Genomic DNA, 20,643 nt, shown 5'->3' on the forward strand with positions numbered 1-20,643 from the left:
AGAGGTCTTGTGCTTTGCAAAACAGAACAGCCATAAGAGAAGAATCACTCTTAGAGTCCAGAAAAAAATTATTAATTTCTTATTTCCATAGCTTCAAACTTCACATTTTACATGATCTGTCATTGTCTTCCATTAATTTCAACACCAAATTTAAAATGAGAACTGCTTAGTGGTGAATGCACTCTTACTAAAATGTTTTCCTTATCAGAAGAAAGGTGAGTTTCTCTAATGAGCTGGTCTCCATTTTAAACTTTCATAGCAACTAGAGTGACCTACATCTCATTCTTGCAGTGAAACCTCTGTTTATGCCTCACTTCAATCCTGAATACTTTAACACGGTGCACAAGTCTTTGCTTATACATATTTCAGAAATATCAGTAAGGAAATTATGTTCCAGTGATAACTTATTTAAATTACTAAGCTCTTCACCAGGTTAAAAATATTTCCTTTTGTTGTAATGAGGAAAGTTACCACTGATGGGGATGAAGAGGAAAACCATGCTGTGAAATCTTGTTCTTACTTGTCATCTTAAAAGGAAAGGGATGATCATTGTAACAGGTGCTTCCTCTTCCTGAAAGACATTAAAATCTCAAAAGGCATGATGACCACCATTGTGATTTTAACTTTTATGCAGTAAACTGCCAGCGATGCTTTAGGCTCTCTTTTCCCTTTTCTTAGCAAGAAATTAAATTGAAAGAAATTAAATATCTTTCCATGTCCTGAAAAAGAAGCTTCTTCTCCATATTCCCTTCCTAAGGTAGGAACTTGTCCAGTGGTTCCCTCCTATGTCCATCAGTGGAATTACTACACTGATCTTAATATGTCTGCTTCCTTCAGTATAATAGAGGTGTTACTATATAGCTCTAAGACATGATGAAAGGTACAAAGAGAAGGCCTTTGAGAGCACAAATGTGGGAACAGCTCCATGCAGATACATTAACCCCTTAAACAATTTTAATCAAGAAGAGGATGCCCTGCAACTCTAAAGACCAAATCAGTATATTGTTTTGTGATTCAAACACTGATTAAAGTCTGTGAACATGAGCACCCAGAGACTAATAAAATAAGCTGGGAAATACACGAGTTTTAGTCTACACGGTACAAATACAATTAATAAAAAACACTAAAAAATGCTTAAAAAATAGACCACATTTATCCTTTAAATAGAGTTCATTAAATGCAAAATGAAAGAAAATAGACTCCAATTACTAAGTGACAGGTAATTTATCTATGATCTTTAACAAATTGAGATTTATTATTGCAATTGTTTTATCTCAAAAAAGTCAGATTTTTTTGAGATGATAATTTAATCAGATATGAAATTTCATACAGCATTTTTGATTTCACCACTACATATATCTTTTCAATAAAAGAAACCAGCAGTAAATTTTAAGGAATTTTGTCATGCACAAAGGTTTTCATTTGTCATTAAATGCATCAATGTCTAATGAAGAATGGCTCAGGGAGATGGAGTTGTTTAGTCTGGATAAAATAAGGCTCAGACGCGACCTTATCACTCTCTACAACTGCTTAAAAGAAAGTTGTGGCCAGGTTGATGCCCCAGTTAACAAGAAACAGTACAAGAAGAAAAGGCCTCAAGTTGTGCCAGGTGAGATTTAGAATGAGTATTAGGAAAAATTCTTCACTGAAAGGGTGGTCAAGCATTTGACCAGGCTGCCCAGAGATATGGCTGAATTAGCATTCCTGGAAGCATTTAAAGATGTGTAGATGTGTTGCTTAGAGACATGGTTTAGGGGTAGGCTTGGCAGTGCTGGGTTAACAGTTGGACTCAGGGATCTTAAAGGTATTTTCCAATCTAAAAAATTCCACAATTCCTTGAATAATTAGACTTGCCAAACTGTATTTATGTATAAAACCAACAGTAAATACCAGTACACACTCAAGTGGAAACAGTACACATCTCCTTGAAATACATGCAACATTAGAAAAAAATGCCAGCAAGCGTTAGACTATTTTTGAACAAAGATTTGGTTTTACTTATGAATTTACTGAAATTCAGCTATATAGCAAATGGCACTACCTTTCACTTAACCAAATATCATAAATACAACAACCAGTTTTCTCTTCAAATAATAAGCAGGCAGAAAACAAGAAACATAATTAGTATAGAATCACACTAAGACTTCCTACTGATACTTGCTGATTTTTTTTAATTTATTTTTACTTTATTTTCAAGAGTCTGATCAATAATCTTCTTTTTTTTTCCACAGAGAACTGGAATAAGTTCCTCCTGAATTTTGTGAAGGCACAACTTCAGCAATATCACCAGTTTATTCTGATTCAGACCACGTCTAATGTATAAAATCCACACAGAGTCATCACATTTAAAAATTTGAAAAGGGAGATTCTGCTGCCCAATTATTCTGCCTTACACTGAGGTGGCCTCACCTTGAATACTGTGCGCAATTTTGGACACCACAATGCAATAAAATATAGTAAGCTATTAGAGTGAGGCCAAATAAGGGCTGCAAAGATTGTGAAGGGCCTTGAGGGGAAGCTGTATGAGGAGCAGCTGAGGTCACTCATTCTTTTCAGCCTGGAGGAGACTGAGGGGAGAGCTCACTGCAGTTACAGCTTCTTGTGAGGGGAGGAGGAGCGGCAGACCCTGATCTCTTCTCTGTGGTGACCAGAGACAGGACCTGAGAGAATGGCCTGAAGCTGTGTCAGAGGAGGTTTAGGGTGGGTATCAGGAAAAGGTTCTTCACCCAGAGGGTGGTTGGGCACTGCAACAGCTCCCCAGAGAAGTAGTCACAGCACCAAGCCTGCCAGAGTTCAAGAAGCTCTTGGACAATGCTCTCAGGAACATGGTGTGACTCTTGGGATTGTCCTGTGCTGGGACAGGAGTTGGGCTTGATGATCCTTATGAGTCCTTTACAACTCAAGATATTCAATGATTCTGTGATTCTGCAAAAATATCTACTTCCTCCTAGAAACAGGAAAATAAAATAGCAAGGCCTATAATCAAAAAATTATACAGAGGGACAAACTATAGAGTTTATGGTATAAATATCTTTAAAAAAATACATGGAATATTAATTGGCAAAAACAAATAAGTCTAAAAATCTTAGCAAGAATAGGAAGAAAACCTGCAGTGACATTATGTCTTCTGCTTTAATTGCATTTATGATATGAACATACTGTCCTCTGGATTTGTGAAATTGTTCTTCCTGTGACATTATGATTAAACACCGTTTCATGAATTCTGCTTTATACTGCTCAAATCCATCATGAAGGAAGTGACAGCACAGAAAACTGCAAGGCTCCCTGTCCTCTAGACAGCAGTCTTCTCTGGTCACTTTACAGAAGAACACCTGAATTATGCTGCAAGCTCTTCACTTGTTACCTTTCCACTGAGCCTGAAACAGCGATAACAGCTACTAAATAAATGAAGAGTAAAATGTTGAGATGATTCCTGCATCAAAAAGGTCTGGCCAACCTGACAAGCTCTGTCTAAGCCATTCTTCCCCTGGATACAGAGATGAGACCAGTAATCAAACTCAGCATTTACCCTGCAAGTTCTATCTCATAACAATACTGGAAAATATAAGAAATGAGAAAAAAAAATCTTTAAACAGGTTACTTCCTGCTGAAAACAGGGCATTAATGTAAAAAAAATCTGCATAGAAGCAGAGTAATGACTGAAGATGTGATAAACAAGCATTCATTATTTTCTAGTAAACTAAATTAGCATTAAGCACTGGTAGATCTGTGTAAAGCCTACCCTCACTCTTAACTTTATGGGTGATATTTTTAGAAACATATAGGGGCATATTTTAAAAGGGTAGTTAAACTTTTGTTCTGCATACTAGTGCAGGGATTAACTTTTAAACAAGTTAGAAATCTTAAAAAAATGACTAACACATAGGCATGTGGCTGACTGATACACACCCTAAGGCTCATAAACCCAAGTGGTTTTAGATGTTACCTGCTAAATTGAAAGTTATGTTTAAAAGATTGTGTAAAGAGTCTGTTATCTGTACTGTAGATCAAATCAATGCTGAAATACTCAATGCTCAGGCCAGCTGAAGCTGAGGATAGGAAGGACCAGGTTCTTTGGGTTTGGCTATGGTGGTACCTCTTAACTGTTTTTATAAATCCACCAAGTGCTGAACCATTGCTTTTTTGGTAACATACTTCAAGTCTATCCACATCTTTCTTGGGTCAAGCAGTTGACATATCAGCTTGCTAATCAGTGTTAATCCTTTCACAATATACACCAGGTGTATTAATGCCTGCCTTGATTCTTGATGAGATCACACTTTAGGACTGAAATTTTTATCTCTGTTTACTTTAAAGTAGCATCACATTTAGGTGTCATTTTGTGTTTTCTAAAAAGCTCCAATCAAAATTCTAAATTCACATTTCCAAAATTTTAAAACATTACTTTATTAGACATTAGAAACCTTTCAAACATATATATATATTTTTTTAAACATTTATAAGTTCATTGTCCATATGTCACATTAAGCATTGAACATTCCACCTTTTCTTTACTTAATGAAAGCCAGGAGGAAAATTCTATCTTAAATGGGCTACAATACCCAATACAATACATTTGAGGCGATTACTTTGGAGACAGAAAAACCCTAAGGAAGTAAAATTATTTAGGCAGTGCCCATAAATGCTTTTAATTATGAAGGCACACTTGCAGTTTGCCCTTCCCAAGCTATTCAGCTATCAAATCAGCCCTAGTGGGGTGAATTTGACACATGACACTTTGAAAATCTTTTCATTCTATCATAACTTATTATAAACCTTGTTATAGTTCAAGACTAAGTAAAAATTCCTATAAATAGAATTACATCCTCCCCCTTTAACACCATCTTCCTGAAATCTGCAACTTGTACATCTTGCTAATGATTTGGTCCTCCATTTATTACTCTCTCTACAATATTTCTTAAAAATATGAGGCTCCTGTTTAGTGTTCCACCAAAGTGAGATCATTAAATGAAGTCCTAAAAAATTTATTATGGAAATACTTGCAGGTTTTTATTTACTGTGATACCAACGCCAAATCTATAATAGAGCTAAAGAAAGGTGAAAGGGATAATAATAATAATAATATTTCTAGAATAAGCTATTTTTTTCTTATATCTATATATACACACACAGTTCACTATGCAATCTGTGAATTTCTCAGATTTTCCTATTATTGGCCCAGAAGCTATCAGCTGGCATTTTCCCAGTAGAAAATGTACCCAAGTAATAATCTACAAGAGAAGACAAATGGTGAGAAACAGATAGAAAGAACAACAACACTCATGTTCCAAGGCAACACAAATGAATGTGCTTTGTGAGGTAACAAAGAACTATAGGAGCATAAAATATTCGGCAGCACTTGCCTCCTTGTGCAGTAAATGCATGTTTATGACCTCATTACCAACCCCATCAGGCTGCACAGCCTCTGTACAAAGATATTTTATGCAGGATACTTGAAAAATGAAAAAAAATGCACAGGGAAAAAAGGAATATAAGCAAAAAATTCAAGGACATTTTTCAGGTATGATATACTACCAATAGTTGCAGACACTCCAGGAAAAATGGGGAAAATGTCTACACACAAACCTTGATATTCTTGATTTACAAAGATGACAATTTAATAGTGAATAAACCTAATAGTTCTTCTCAAGGGAATTACAAATAATTTGTAGAACAAACACTGTAAGAAAAAAAATTAAAGATTTAGTTTTAGGATTTTATTAAAACAGTGCCAGAATGTTTCATTTGATGCACACTCTGTAAGGAGTAATTCATGTCAGAAAAAAAAAAAAAAAAACAAACCTGAATTAAATGAAAGAATAGTAATGATTTTATGTTGCTCTATTTATATATTTGTATTGTGCAATTAAAACATTCCAATATTTATTTGTTTGTGTATATATATGCCCAGGAGTAATAACAAATACATTGATTTGAATTCTATACTATGTGGAAAGAAAGAAAGTGTCTTGTATTTAGGTACATTTAATATATATATATTCAGCCATGGCTCAGGAGGACTAATTGATTCTCTGTTTAATAAAGGTGTCTGAATCCCTTTTACTATGAACAAATTGAGTGCAAATATGTTTTGTGTGTGTTAAGTAATATGTCACAACACCAACGGGTACATTTTTATGCTGAAAAGTATTGTAATTACATTAAGAAACTATGAATAAAAACTTATTGCTTTTTTCTGGTTAAAATTAAAAGTTAACATTTCAGCTGACCATTCTTTTATCAGTTTTTAAGCTCCATTTAAATGATGGAAATAATTAGGATGAACACTGTATACAAATTTTTTTGCTTTCTGAAAGTAAATAAAGTGAAAAGAAAGAAAACATTAAAGCTAAACCAGAAAAATACATTGATGGAGATCAAAGCAGCAAAAAAGAAGAAACTGAGGCAGACCAACATGAAAGGACAAATCACAGGGAAGGAAAAAAATGGTGAAGGAGTTGGAAGTGCATAAGCAGCTAATAAAATTCTCTATGAAAATAGCTGGAGGCCACAACCCAACACTCAGCAGCAAGTGAAGTATGTATATGGCAGTGGCTGGATAATAAATGCCAATTATGAAAGTGAAGCTGTACATGTTTTTTTTTATAGTTTTTCCCCCTCTTTTTAACCTTGAAAGACTATCTCTGGTAGTTGGAAAACAAAAAGGCACTTATGTGTTAAACAGTTTTGAGGGGGGGGAGTGGTGTATTTTTTGAGTAGGGGATTCTTTTAGCTATAAAATAAAAAAATTCAAAGAGGAATAGTCTTGTTTTGTTTTGCAACATTTAGGCCAAAATAATGATGAAGTTTTCAGATATACAGTCTGGAAAAGTGTATCTATGAGAAAGGCAAACACTTTTGCTGCATTAATTATTCAACTAAAGAGTCACAATAATGGATTTATAGAATTCTGACCCAAGCAGATACAGAAGAAACATATTACAGTGAAAATATTACATTTTGCTTTCTTTTAAAAGGGTTCTCAATCTGGTATTAGAACATGAGGAAACGGATGCATTAAACTTTGAAAATAGGATACCTTTTTGTATTTAACAAAATCATTTTGATCACTTCTAAGGTTTTGATTTTTAGTTTGTTTGTTGTTTTTTTTTTGTTGACACTTTTTTTGGACACTGACACTTTTCTTTGCCTTGAGCATTGCATTACCATCTCATACATTCCAACTCCTTGTCTGAATTATGGACTTGTTGTAAAATCAAAGATAGTATCAGAGCAAATATACTGCTAAGTCTCCTTTTCCAGCTTTTCCATTCTTTCATGTGTATGCTTCTATAGTTTCTTTTCAGAAGTCTTACTGGTTGTTTTTTCCCCTAAATTGCCATTTCCAACTCAATATGTCATACTTAGATCCATATGAGGCTCATAAAATTCACACCCTACAGCTAAATCTCAGTGGTGTGAATCTCGCTGATATCCTGAAAGAAAATATGAGATACTGAAGACAGATAAGGCTCAGCAGTCACTCTCCTTTGCTCAAAAACAGCATGGAAGGAAGGTCAGAAGGAAGGTAAGTAATAAGAAATAATAACTGTCAGCCTGTATTTGTGACAATAACCTTATGAGGGAAAAAACTTGAATGTTTGGTGTTTTTTGGCACTTAATTTTGGAAATCACCTGAGAAAAATAAAGCAAATACCACAGGAAATACCACTAGTGGCATTAAGACTGTTCTTTCAGTTAGCTTTTCTTGCCAACCAGGAAATACAGTACTTTCCTGCATAGCAGGAAATTTGTGCTTGGATGCTTTTGTCATGAGATGAGTATTGATCCCATGCATCCACCTTCCAGCACTGCCCACATTTTGAAGAAAACAAGAGTCAAAATTTCTTGTAATTAATGCTCAAATGAGACATCTAAACTCAATATAGAAAGTGGTTTTGATTTGGATTTATCAGTTTCACCAAAAGTCTCAGAAATAAATGTATTAATGTAGGAGAGATTTTCTTCAACAATTTTACCTAACTCTGGTATAACCCAAGTCTAAAGCGATGTTATTTCATTCCATATATATGGCCATTATGGGACCCTTCCCATTCAATCTATGCAGGATTCATCTAAAGTAGCATACTTTCTTCCACAACGCCATGTGCATACTAAACCTTACAGGGTGACATTTTGAATGTCTAAATCCCCTTTGGTGCTGATGCAGAAAGAGCAAGCAAAGCTCAGCTTTGATTTAGTTGATCAGCCTCTAGCGGAGTGCTTTAGGAGGAGGTGAAACACTGTTCTGACTCTGCTGACTATTCGACAGAGATACATCAAGTATAAGCAGAGTTCGGACACGCATCACCCACACGTACAAATCAAATTCCATTCTAAATGTCTTCAGTGTTAAAATGGTGTCTTTTGTTCCAGCCCTGACATCTCGCTCACATGATGTTTTGAAAGGTAAAAATATCCGCACTGTTAATAAAAATCATAATGTTGCAATTAGTATACACAAAACACAAAAACCATCCCAAATATGTGATTTAAAAAATTAACTGCACTTGCTTTTTTCACAATATATGCATTTTTTGTAACACTTGTATGTATATAGAGCTCTGTGTTACAATTTATGTACATGAATTCAAACTGAAAATGAACATATACTGTAGTGAGTCAGTTATATATAACATGATTTTTCCAGTAGGTTTATAAGTACCTTTTGCACATTATACCAAAATTTACAAACTCTTTTGTTTGTTTTTGGAATGTATTTAAGACTTATAAAACCAATGCTACCCTGGAAGTCTTGTACAAGATTTTAAGACATTGAAAGTTAAAAATCTCATCCTTATACTGCAACAAGAGTTTTCTCATGTAAATGCTTTAGATATTTTTTGTTCCAAAATTGTAATCCTCAATTATGAAAAAAATAAATAAATACACAAGTCTATTTCAAGGCAAGAGGGAACCTAACCAGTATTTTTTTATTTCATTACTAGGACCTTAGTAATTTTAATTCTAAACTATGTGAATTCTTTGTCAATGATGTCATAGCCTTCTAAAATCAAACATGCCATTCTGGAAAATAAAAATAAAAAAAGTTTCAATTTTAACATGTACATTCACAGATGGCATAAAGCTTTAACACTGTATGAAGGAGACAAGACAATACAAATTGCTTTCATTTTCCACCTACCATGGGAAATAACTGTTTCAGAAAGGTGTTACTGTATTTGTACTACGTAGAAGGCACAGGATGTACAAATGAGGGAATCCTAAATTCACAATGCCTGTCCTTCACTCTATTAAATCAATCCTAATAATTGTGAAATAGTAATTGAGTAAATCACAAGCATGAAGCTGTACATTGCCATGAATACAAAAACGTTTAGTGAAAGTAGTTTTTAAATCTACATATTTTTGATCCTCACGATGTCTGCAACTTAAAACACTGACATAGAGTAAGAGACGATAAATTCTACAGATAAAAATCACTTTTTTTTAGGATTATGGTAATAATCTCTTAAGGATGAGCTATCTGGTGCTCAGCAAGAGATTCTTCCCCAGTCAGAGTAGAGTTACACTGCAGGTTCCGTAGATGTCAAACCTCCTTTTATGTGTGGCAGGATGATCTGATCAGCCATTTGGAGGGACAGGAGCCTTGTCTATAATGAAAGTTTGAACTGTTTAAGGGCACATTTTCAAAAATGTCAGTCTAATATTCAGCCTCCTAATTGGACAAAACACAAGTTTTTAATTCATTACAGAGTATTATATATGCATAAGCTACTTACATGGAAGATAAGTGTCACTAGCAGATCATGTCTGAGCTACCACAAACTTTTGAAACAATCCATGAAGCAGCAAGATAACCTCACTCAACCCTCCTGCATATTATCATATGCTACCTAGTAAGACTGCTCTTTTAGACCATATTGCAAGAATGAACTATCTTAAAATTAATTATCTCAAAATCAACTGTAACAGTATGTGAATTCCCTAGGTGTGAACTGGGCAAAGATTTTCTGAGTAAAAATGTTGTTTTAAAGTTCCCCAGCTATGTGCTTTGAAAGGCAAAAAATTATAAATACCATTTCATGCCAACATATTATTATACCAATGTATTGAGGCATAATTCAACTTTATACAAATAACTGAAACCTCAGACCCACAAAACTGTATGTGAAGTTTCCCACTCTCACTATAATTCATTTCAATGTCTTCAGTTGTGTCAATTGTAGTGAATAACTTTTACTATGTATAGAAGAAGGAAGTTGCTAGGTTCAAACAAATACTTAATATATCTGTGCTTTGTACAGTGCAGAAAGTGCATCCTTCAATAAAAAACCCTGTAACTGGGACACAGTCTTTATTTACCAGGTCATTAAACTTAGCAATATTGCAGCCCATAGCACATCTACTATACCACAAATCAGCAAGCAGTCAGGAAAATATTGGGCAATATTAGGTATCATAACTGAAGCAGCAATGCAACAATGCAACAAATCTTGCCATCCAATAGACACTGGGGCTGAAAATTTGAGCCCTTGCAATGCTACCATAAAACAGTGAAAACAGCAGGAAATCCAAGGCAGTAAGTATCCACAGTCTGGAGAAGGAATTGAAACAGCAAGGGGTAGAGGCATAGTTAGTACATAATCTAATGAGATTGTACTAACAGTAAGAAAGGGGTAAAGAGAACACATCAGTAGGTCTTCAAAAGAGTTCAAAGTAACTCATTCTAGAAAGCTGAGAAATTGCATAACAGAAGAACTAAAACAATAAAGAGTAGTAAAAAATTACAGCATGTACTTGACACAGTCAGAAGAGCACCATAAAGTTGTATTTGCAAGTACTAAAAATCTAATAAATGACTCAGTAGGATGCTGATCAAAAGCTGCAATAGTGGGATCCAGAGGAAACAAATAAATGGTTAAGGAAAAAATAAGCAGGAATACCTTTGAACAGGAGAAGACTCAAATTTAGATTTCTGTGTTGCTCAGAAAAAGGCAAATAAATCTTAGAAAAACATTTAACTTAAAATGATCTTGATATAGTTGGATAAGACCTGAAACTATGCTACTGTCCATATAGGATGTTGAAATTTGTTTTCTCTTGAGTTGGCACTAAAAATCTGCCCCACACCAGCACTGGAAAGCAAAATTTGGAAAATGTTTCCATGAAAAAAAAAATTAAAATATTACAGCTATTACAGCTTTTGTGGTTTTGGAGTGGTTTTTTGGGTGTTGCTTGTTTGTTTGTTTTGTTGGGGTTTTTTTGTTTGCTTTTCTTTGGGGAGATTTTTTTTTTTTTTCTGGAAGGAAACCTAGGAAATCTCTTTAACTGCACTATCCCCTTCAAAATGCATTGAATGTTGTGTTAAGAGAAAACACTATCTTATCTTGTAAAATTCTACTTGCAAACTAACCTGATAAAAGGCACAAATTCGCTTTTAGAGTAATTCAAAAGTAATTTAAAATACAAAGTAACAGTATGTCAGGAGTTGTCTGCTTCCTCAGAAAACAAAATCAACAGGACCCTAAGCATTCTGATAAATATTTTCAAGTCTGCAAGTCAAAAGAGTAGATTCCTTGAAGTAATTTAAAAATCAGACCTTCAATAAACAGTTCAATTTTCAAGAGTTGTGTCATTCCCAAGAAAAGTCAAGGGTAAAAATCTGCAAAACTTTCAGCATATCTTAAAACAATTTCCTTGTTTTGGAAACTTGAAAATTATTTTGGTAATTGATTTTTTTAAAGTTCATAGATTTCAAAATGCTAGCAATATTTTTTGTTAAAAAGAAGTAGAGTTCCATTCAATAAGATAATCTGTAAAGTAAAAGGATTTTCTTTCACATCTTTTATTAACTGAAAGGGTGTGTATTAACTCCCAATGCAGTTAGGCATAGAAATTCCAATACTCATAAAGACTTTATGTGAAAGCAACCTAAGATACTGTAAGCCTTAAATAAGTCTGATTTTAATACTTCACATTTAAAGTCATCACGGTCTTAAAGAAACTACAGTCTTTCCAAGAGACATCAAATTAAGAAAAATCTTCCTTGGTTGCACTGCTAGACAAATCCAAGTTCAATAAAAAGGCAACCCATTCAATATTGCCCATCCTGTCGAAAATGAAAACCTTAAAAGTTACAATTCTTTCTCATGCTGTGATTATCATTGTCCGTTAGTGTGTCTTTACCTTCCACACAGCTGGATGTAAAAAGTGCTAATTTTTTTTCTGGGTGAAAGCTCCAAGTGTTTACTCAGACCTCTTAAATTTGAACATAACATAATTTATCTGTCTGGGTGCGCAATTCCTCCTGTTGATTCTTGTATCTGATGAACTACCAACCTGCCCAAAGAACATTACTCAAGAGTAGTGTTTTTTCAAGTCAAAATTAATCCACACCGATCTCATTAAGTCCTGCACTAGTAAAATTCTAAATTCAGTGAGAAAAATACATTGTATAGAATGAAGAGAACTTGTGCATTATTGTAGTAGATGGGGGTTTACTGTTTTTCATGGGTAAGTCTGAGTCTCCACAGACAACATACACTGGACAGTTTAACATCATAGTCAGTATCAATTTTTCAACTTAAAATTAAAATTAATTGAATAAAAAAGCATGAAGATGCCAATACGCTCCTCTATTAGCAGGAATTTTAATGTTTTTTTTAATGCTCATTTCATTTTTCTCTTACAAAAATATACTGTGTTTTGCAAAATTGACAAAACAACACACTACTAAATATAAACTTGAGTAGATTAAATTTTCATACATTTTCCATAATTTAAATACTTTTCTATATTTAAAAATGCAAAATAATCTAATAATTTCTATAAAATGTGATGACTTTAAAGTCAAAGGCCTTCTAGGAGAAGTATTCACATCTAGTGGCTATTCTAAATAAAACATAACAGTTCAGTTTGGAACTAAAAACAGCTTTTTCTGTTCTGCGAGATCCCACTACAGTAAAATCTTTCTCAATATAGCAGTTTTGTACTTTTGCCCATTTTTCCTGAATACATATCTTTACTGAGCCAAAATGAATCCTCTTTAAGAAAAAAGTGAACTTAATTAACTTTACAAAGAAACAGTATTTGCATCTCAAAAATATGCTGTGACAGCATGTAGCAAATTTATCTTTTCTGCAGCTAAACATTTTCACTTATTTATGCTAAGATAAACATTTTTTTCCTTAACTACTTTACAAAAGTCAAGAATACAGTCTTCCAAAAAGCTGCACAAATATACGTTTTGCAATTATGAAAGTACATACAGATCATGCATTCCTTGACATATAGCAATTCATTTATTCAGCATTTCATTACAAAGAAATAATACAAGTAAAGTACTTTAACTTCTCTTTTCTTTTTTTTTTTTTTCCCTACAGGTAGGGTTTCTTCATTCCTTACTGATTTTGCAGAAAAACAGTAAAAATATTCTGCTATGACTGCTATCTTATGCATAATTAGATGACTAATTCATCGTTATGTATTAAGAATCATTACTGGAAAACAGTGGATTGAAAAGAAATTAGGTAGGTAGTAAAATAACTAACAACAGCTGTCAAAATACTTACGTGTAATGTCCAGGTTTTATGCCAAGAAATCTTGAGATTCAACAGAGATTAAGTATCAAGGTGCAACATGAAAACTTCACTAATAACTCATTTAGCAATGTGGAATTTTAATTACGATTTTCTGTGCTTCATTAAAAAATGTATTTAAAACTTGAAAATTTTAAGTTAGACCTATTACTCTGAGTGGACATTTTCATACATGCTACTTTTGTCCCCTCTAGTGCCCAGTGTATTTTTGTAGCAACCCTACTCTGTTCCTTTTTGTGTTTAAATGAACATACAGACTTGCATGCGTTCATGCACTTCTGCAAATATACATTAAACATTTTTAAGACAAGTCCAAAACTCTACCATTTCACTTGAGACAAGAGAAAAAGCATACCTTTTCTGGATCAGTTGTTGTAATGACCCACACGCATTGTGCGTTGTCTTCATATTGAACGGGATAATTTGGTGATGTGATAATGCCACTCGGTCCACGTAAATTAGAACCACATGTTCTAGCTGAAATGATAACCAACAAACCAGATTGCTTTAGACTGGATGCTCTGTTTAAAATGAATATGATAAAAAATGCCACAGCATTAGCAACAACTTGCCATGAAAATATTACTATGCTACATACTATATTACTATGCATATTCCATAACAATCTGCCCTCAAAGATATTTCAGCCAGACAAAAAAATCCTGAAAATTTACCTATAGAGGAAGAAATGAGTACTTTTCAATTTAATCAGACCAACATTTACAATACTTTATTCTTACTTTATGCAGATTAAATACTCAAAATTATCATATCAATATTCTGTTTGGAGAGAGATTTACCCTTTCCAAATGGGCAGAGGGAGCCTTCTACCCATGAATGTTCGAAGGGCCAGTACGTGCTCGCCTTCATGATTTCCCCATGACTTGGAGATAGAAACACATGTATCACAATATTTATGTAACTGCATGTCCTTAACCTAAATATGACCTTCTGCGGTGTCTTAGCTTTTTGCACCATAGGAAATATAATTAGAAAGAAAAAAATTATAAAATGATTCAAAGCAGTATGTAGTCTGACTTTGGTAAAGCAGATTGAGTTCTGAAATCATCACAATCTCTCTGCCACATTCAGCAAACCCAGATAGTCAGCATTTAAAAAAATATATTACTTAATATATTCAGTTATCTTTTAAAGAGCATTAAGGATAGACTTTGCAAGAATATTCAAATTTCTCAAAATATTTAAGAAGCTAGAAGCATTTAAAAAAATTTAGACAGATAATTTCCAGTGACACAGATTTACAGAGCTCAGAATATTTAAAAATGTCATTGTCATGTTTATGGTAGTACAGTACTTTGTCAACATGCTAAACAGAGAGTCTAGATCATAAAATTGCTAAGTACAAATTTCGCAGAATTTCTTAGATACAAGTCTCAGAATATACCCATATATATTCTACTACCTTCTGATGTAATTTAGTCCCTTCAGTTTCTTAAGTTTTGGTACAGGCAAGAGGAATGACTAGATTCTTTAAAAACTTGGTCATTCTTTTTCTGAATATTGGAATAAAACATGCAATTTATTTCTAATATTTTAGAAAATTTTAGTTTTCATCTCTGTCTGTGGCTGCCTGCATTCTAAAGCATGAAATATGGGTGTTTCTTTACTTCATGAACTGCTGGGAGGAAGCCTGATCTTCTCCATGAATAGAAGTACCACTTCTATTGGTACAAATTTCCTATTGGTACAAATAGGAAAAAAGGTACTAGATGAAAATCACTCAGATTTTCTATCCCTCCCTCATAATATACTACCAGCACTTGGCCCTTTGTTACAATGTTAAGAGACTTTGAGAAGTCATTATAATTCTGTGACAAGATTAATCAACTTGGACTCCATTTTCTGTGAAAATGTCCATCTATGTATGTAGGGAGAATGGAACTAGATGATGTTTAAGTTCCCTTCTTTCATGGTTTGTTTTAATTCTTACCACTTTTTTTTCTTCTAGTTACTATTAACAAAATTTTCTTTATGCCTTTTTAAAGTTTCAAACCTACTTTACCTTTCTCCTAATCCTATCTCACAATAAAAAGTAAGTACACTAATAATTAGCTAACACCAAACGTGCCACACTCATCAATACATTAATTAAAAAAATCTCAGAATTAGTAAAATATCAAATTAACAAATCAAAACCACTACACTTTCCAACCCTAATCATTCTAAGATTCCATGTTTATGACCAAAACTGTCTTAATATTCACACACCAATTTAAGTCTCAGCACATGGAAATCTTCTGTTACAATCCCAGTAGAAGTCTAAACAAACCCCCTCATCTACATAGGAAGTTATACAAAAGCATCATTTAACAGTTATTAAAAGGGTGTCTGTACTTAACACAGAAAAAGAAAGTCACAGAATCACTTAGGTTAGGAAAGAGGTCTAGGTTCACCGAGTAAAAGGCTTAACCTACCACTGTCCAGTCCATCATTAAACCATGTCCCTAAGTGTCACAAAAAACTAATCACATTTAAGTATGCCACACTATGCTGCCTGCTAACAGAAAGCTTGGCACATTGCTGCTGTACTAAGCAATCTATATTCTTTTAGTTGAGGGAATAACAAGGACAAGTTAATGGGATCTGAAATAAAGGGCATTTTCCTTCTAGTAACTGCTAGAAACACTATACCTCCAGGACCATAACTATCACACAATCTATTACTTTATTTTCAATTCCTCCCGCCTAAGGTCTGCTGCAGCAGACACTACTCCAGAGGTGCAACTTTGTAGCAATAAAAACACCAGGCGGCCCTCCTGTAGCTGTCCATAAAGAAGGAAGGCTAAGAAACATCTCCCTTGCAGAGAGATTTTTGATTCATGCTGTTACTCCTTTCTCCTATTCAAACTTCTAAGATAAGGCTAAAAGGATGGGGAGGGGAAAGGGGTAAAGCCAAGCAAGAGGCACAATTGAAGTTGAGCCCAGAGGTCTGTTTAGGAAATGGAGTTATTGCAAAAGATATTGCATAAAAATGTTAGATAGCCTTGTACGCTGCCTACAGAAAACAGGAATGGATCACTGTAAGGTTTTTGTGTGGAATTCAAGGAAACTGGGGGCATTTACATTGGCACCAAGCAGTTTCCGAGGGCAGTGTCTGGGGCCTGCCATCACTCCCTGCCTGTGACCCAGGTGTGGTGTGGCCAGGAGCTGCACCACCAGCATGAGCAGACCCCAGTGGTGCTGGGGACCCTGGGAACGCAGCCACTGTTGTGCCCTTTAAAGTAATGTCAGGAACTTGCCAAGAGCAAGATGGTTCCTCTGACTTTCCGTCAGGTTCCTAAGTTTTGAGCCTTGTTAATCACCATTCTGAGCTTCTTCAGTAAGACTTGTTCTCTTGAAGTCATTAACCTCACAGTAGTCACATGCAGTTTATCAGCTTTTCCACTTTAAGTTGATGATAATTTAGAAATTGTGATAAGCACTTCTTTGCACTGTGTATTTTATTATTTTTAATTGGTGCTTATGTGAGCACTATGAATGCTGGCATCTTGGATGCCAGTAAAGGAATTGAGAATAATACAGACTGAAAATAGAACCTGCCTCTTTCACTCCTCACAATCCACAAACATGCACGCCATAATACTGGCCAAGAATTATACACCATTGAGAAGTGAAGCACACACGTGTTTATACAAGTTGAAAAAATCCAATCTGGCAGCAGGAAAAAAAATTGAATTACAAAATAACTAGGTAATGAAAAGTTTTATATAAATGAGATTATGTTTTAGCACATTCTTGAACAAAAAAAAAGTTTAAGTTCAAGTGTTACAAATCCTCCAGTGTTTCTTAAACTGGTATCATTTGCTGCCCTGGTAACTAGCATTGTGGTGTAAGATTCTGTGTGTACAAGAAGTAGCATTTTGATCTACCTCAAAATGACAATAAAACTATCTCCATCAGTTTATATGACTTCTTTTTTCTTTTCCAATTAATGGTGGTGGTTTGCTCTGCTTATCCTGGCTGGGTTGATTGGTTCTAGAAGAATATAAGGGAAGCACATTTCAAGGGTCAAGGCTGTCATTGGCATGTACAATTGAAATGTGCAACCCCAAATAATTTTTCTACTGAGATAAAAGGTTCTGTACATAGAGATCCATTCTTTATTTTCTCCTATACACATCAGATCTGATGTACTTCAGCAGCATTTATAAATTTTTGTGTGTTTTTGTTACAGACAGTAGATTGCAATGGAAAAACAGACAAAGTAACAAAAAGCCACTTCCCCTGTTCCTCCTTAAAAGTGGGGTGGGCAGGAATTTAAAGCAGGGGCGTCTAGATGCAAAAACATTTAGAAATAAGTTAGAAGGTCAGGTTTCATGTAAAGGTGAGCAAAATAGATGAACAGAAAGGAATTTACTGAAAAATCAGGACTAGGTAAATATCTGGGACTGATAAAAACATAGCATGATAGTGAGAATCTCATATTTGGGAATTAATTTAGAAAAAGTTAACATAAAACTAAATAATTAGTTCTACTTAAAGTAAGTTAATATTGACAAAAGGAAGACTAAGTGAAATTAAAACTATTTAAATGAAATTTGCTCCCTAAATTGATACTCTTTCTACACATTTGATGGCATGCTTCAAGCTACATAAAAATCTTTGTACATTTATAATCATATATACACATATACATGAGATATTGTTCCCTGTTTTAGTTTGCTTAGTTTTGAATTTAATTGCAGCAAAAACTATAAATTATCCTTCCAAACTTCACGAAAAATTCCAAAGAATAGCAGTTACCTCTGCAAATTGGCCTGTGGTCACTCCAGGCAGCCAGTGTATCTGTCACTCTCTGACAAGTGATGCTCTTAGAACCTTGCAGTACATAATTGTCTTCACAGGAAAACTGTACACTTGCACCCACCCTAGGAGAAAAAGGGGAGAAAGAAGGAAGGAATTAAATATATTTTAATATCAACATTCTCAAATAAATATTGTAAATATTTAAATATAAATATTTAATGTAAATATTACCAAGTGATAATATTTCCAGATCCAAACAAAAAAATTCAGGTGCAAAATTCTGCTCTATAAATATTGTATTCATAAAAAATACCCAACTTATACTCTAGGGAAAAGGTCTGTTATTCAGTTTGCCCTCCTTTTAAGGAATACAAAACAACTGTGACACTAAGTTTGTTCTTTTACAATACGAGAGTTCAATGAATATATGGATATATATATTCTATATGAGAAAATATATAAACACAATTATTTCAGGCAACAGAACTTACTTAATGGACAATTTCAACATTGCTGTATTCACTCAAATGAAAGAATAAGTAATTAGATGTGGAAATTTGTCAACACATATACCCAGGAAATATTAATTTCAATCAATGGCAGAAATCCATTAAATATTCCTGACCCTGCTGAAATTTCCTCTAAAACATTACAATAAATGGTAAATTGTTCAGGACTGAAATTTGGCTATTACACTTGTAACACTGAAATGTATCCCTTTGGAATTACTTATGCTGCCCAATGGTTAGGAAGATTTTCAAAAACTGTATACATTTATGGTCTATATCACAGCCAGTTTTCTTAAACAGTATTTACATATCTGGCTCCATTTATTATTTGTGACATTCTTTGTTCCCCATCATAATTACCTGGTTCTGTTGTTTTCTTGCACTTTTAGATCTGTATTTATTATATTAAATCTGTATTTATTATTATTTATTTATTTATTCCTTTAATGAACTAAGTGAACTCAACAAAGCAGATCTCTCAGTTTAGTCTCTGTAAGTTATTGAGTCCTAAACACCAGGGGATTGCTATATGGCACTCAGGAGGCTCAATGCTTAAAACTGTGCTGTGAAAAACTGTATATAATGCCATTCACTATCACAAGCTTGTTCCCACCCTTCATGGACAAGTATTTTCTTAGTTTCTCAGAGAATCTCACAAACACTAACTATATATATTGTTTATTGATATTATTATGTGCTTCTATACTTATTTTCATTCTTTCAGGAAATTTTAATAGGATTGTTTTCTCTTTTTTTTGTTAATTTTAAAATTTCAGTATGATGTTTCAAATCTAGAAAAGCTTTAAAAACTGCTTTGAGCTGTTAAATAAGAAAACTCAGAAATGCTGGGAAAATATTGGCCTTTTTCTTCCATAATTCATGTAAAATGCATAAAATTCTTGAAGGGTAATGTAAGTTTCTAAAATTGTCTTTATTTTATACTTGTCATAATCTTCAGAACATTCTTAAGCTCTCAGGAAAAGATACCAAGCATTTTTTTAAAAATATACCTCAAATTAATAAAATTTAGTTTATTTTATTTGTAAATTTTACTCATTAATCTGATATTTTAATGTCATAAACACGTTTGTTTTTTTTAATGGATTTTTCTCCTATTTTCTAGAATCAGGATCTCTGTATTTCTTTTTCTTGGGAAAAAACCCAATCGGTTACCTAGCAGTAATAAATGGAAATTGAGAAGTAAACTATTTAAAAATCATATTGTATGAAGACCATCCTACAAGGGTAATTGATGCTTGAAGCAACATGGAAACCAACATTTCCCTTAAGTTTGCTATTATCAAGTCACATAAGGAGAATTACAAAACTGTGCACATACAAAAACAGAGTGAAATTAAATGTATAATTATTTGCTGTCTCCAACAGCAATTTATAATTTAACATACCGGAATATCCCCCCCAAGAAAGAAAAAAGAGGATGGAGGGAAATGAACAGGAGGAATACAAATATTTTTATGTCTAATGAAGTAAGGTAATTATCTAATGTTTAGATTGGGTTTTGATCATTGTAGAAATACTTTTAAAATTTTTATTCATGTATACATTAAACATTACACACTAATTTAATCTATACACTCGTGATGATTCAATTTGTTTCAATATTTCTCTACATTATTCTACATTATTCTATGTATTTCAGAGGGTTGGGGTATTTTTTCCTGAAGCTCTGGAAATAGCTTGTATCTAAGGATCTAAGGGCAATTAATGTGAACTTCATATGTTTTATACAGTGGGTATAATCTTCTGAAATGTCTGAACACAAACTAAGGGACACAAAATAAATA

General features: G+C 33.7%; 1 protein-coding gene across 1 annotated transcript in view; it reads right to left on the bottom strand.

Annotated features, from left to right (window-relative positions):
* CSMD1 (CUB and Sushi multiple domains 1) overlaps positions 1-20,643 on the bottom strand; it is a 1,068,142-nt gene that overhangs the window by 303,935 nt on the left and 743,564 nt on the right. The window contains exons 9-10 of the mRNA XM_041477428.1: positions 18,327-18,451; positions 13,918-14,039 (exon numbers count right to left, since the gene is read on the bottom strand). Of these exons, the coding sequence (XP_041333362.1) occupies positions 13,918-14,039; positions 18,327-18,451 (247 nt within the window). The remainder of the gene's footprint in view (positions 1-13,917; positions 14,040-18,326; positions 18,452-20,643) is intronic.

The sequence above is a fragment of the Pyrgilauda ruficollis genome, unplaced genomic scaffold (genome assembly GCF_017590135.1).
Source record: "Pyrgilauda ruficollis isolate IOZ18807 unplaced genomic scaffold, ASM1759013v1 scaffold40, whole genome shotgun sequence".
NCBI lineage: Eukaryota > Metazoa > Chordata > Aves > Passeriformes > Passeridae > Pyrgilauda > Pyrgilauda ruficollis.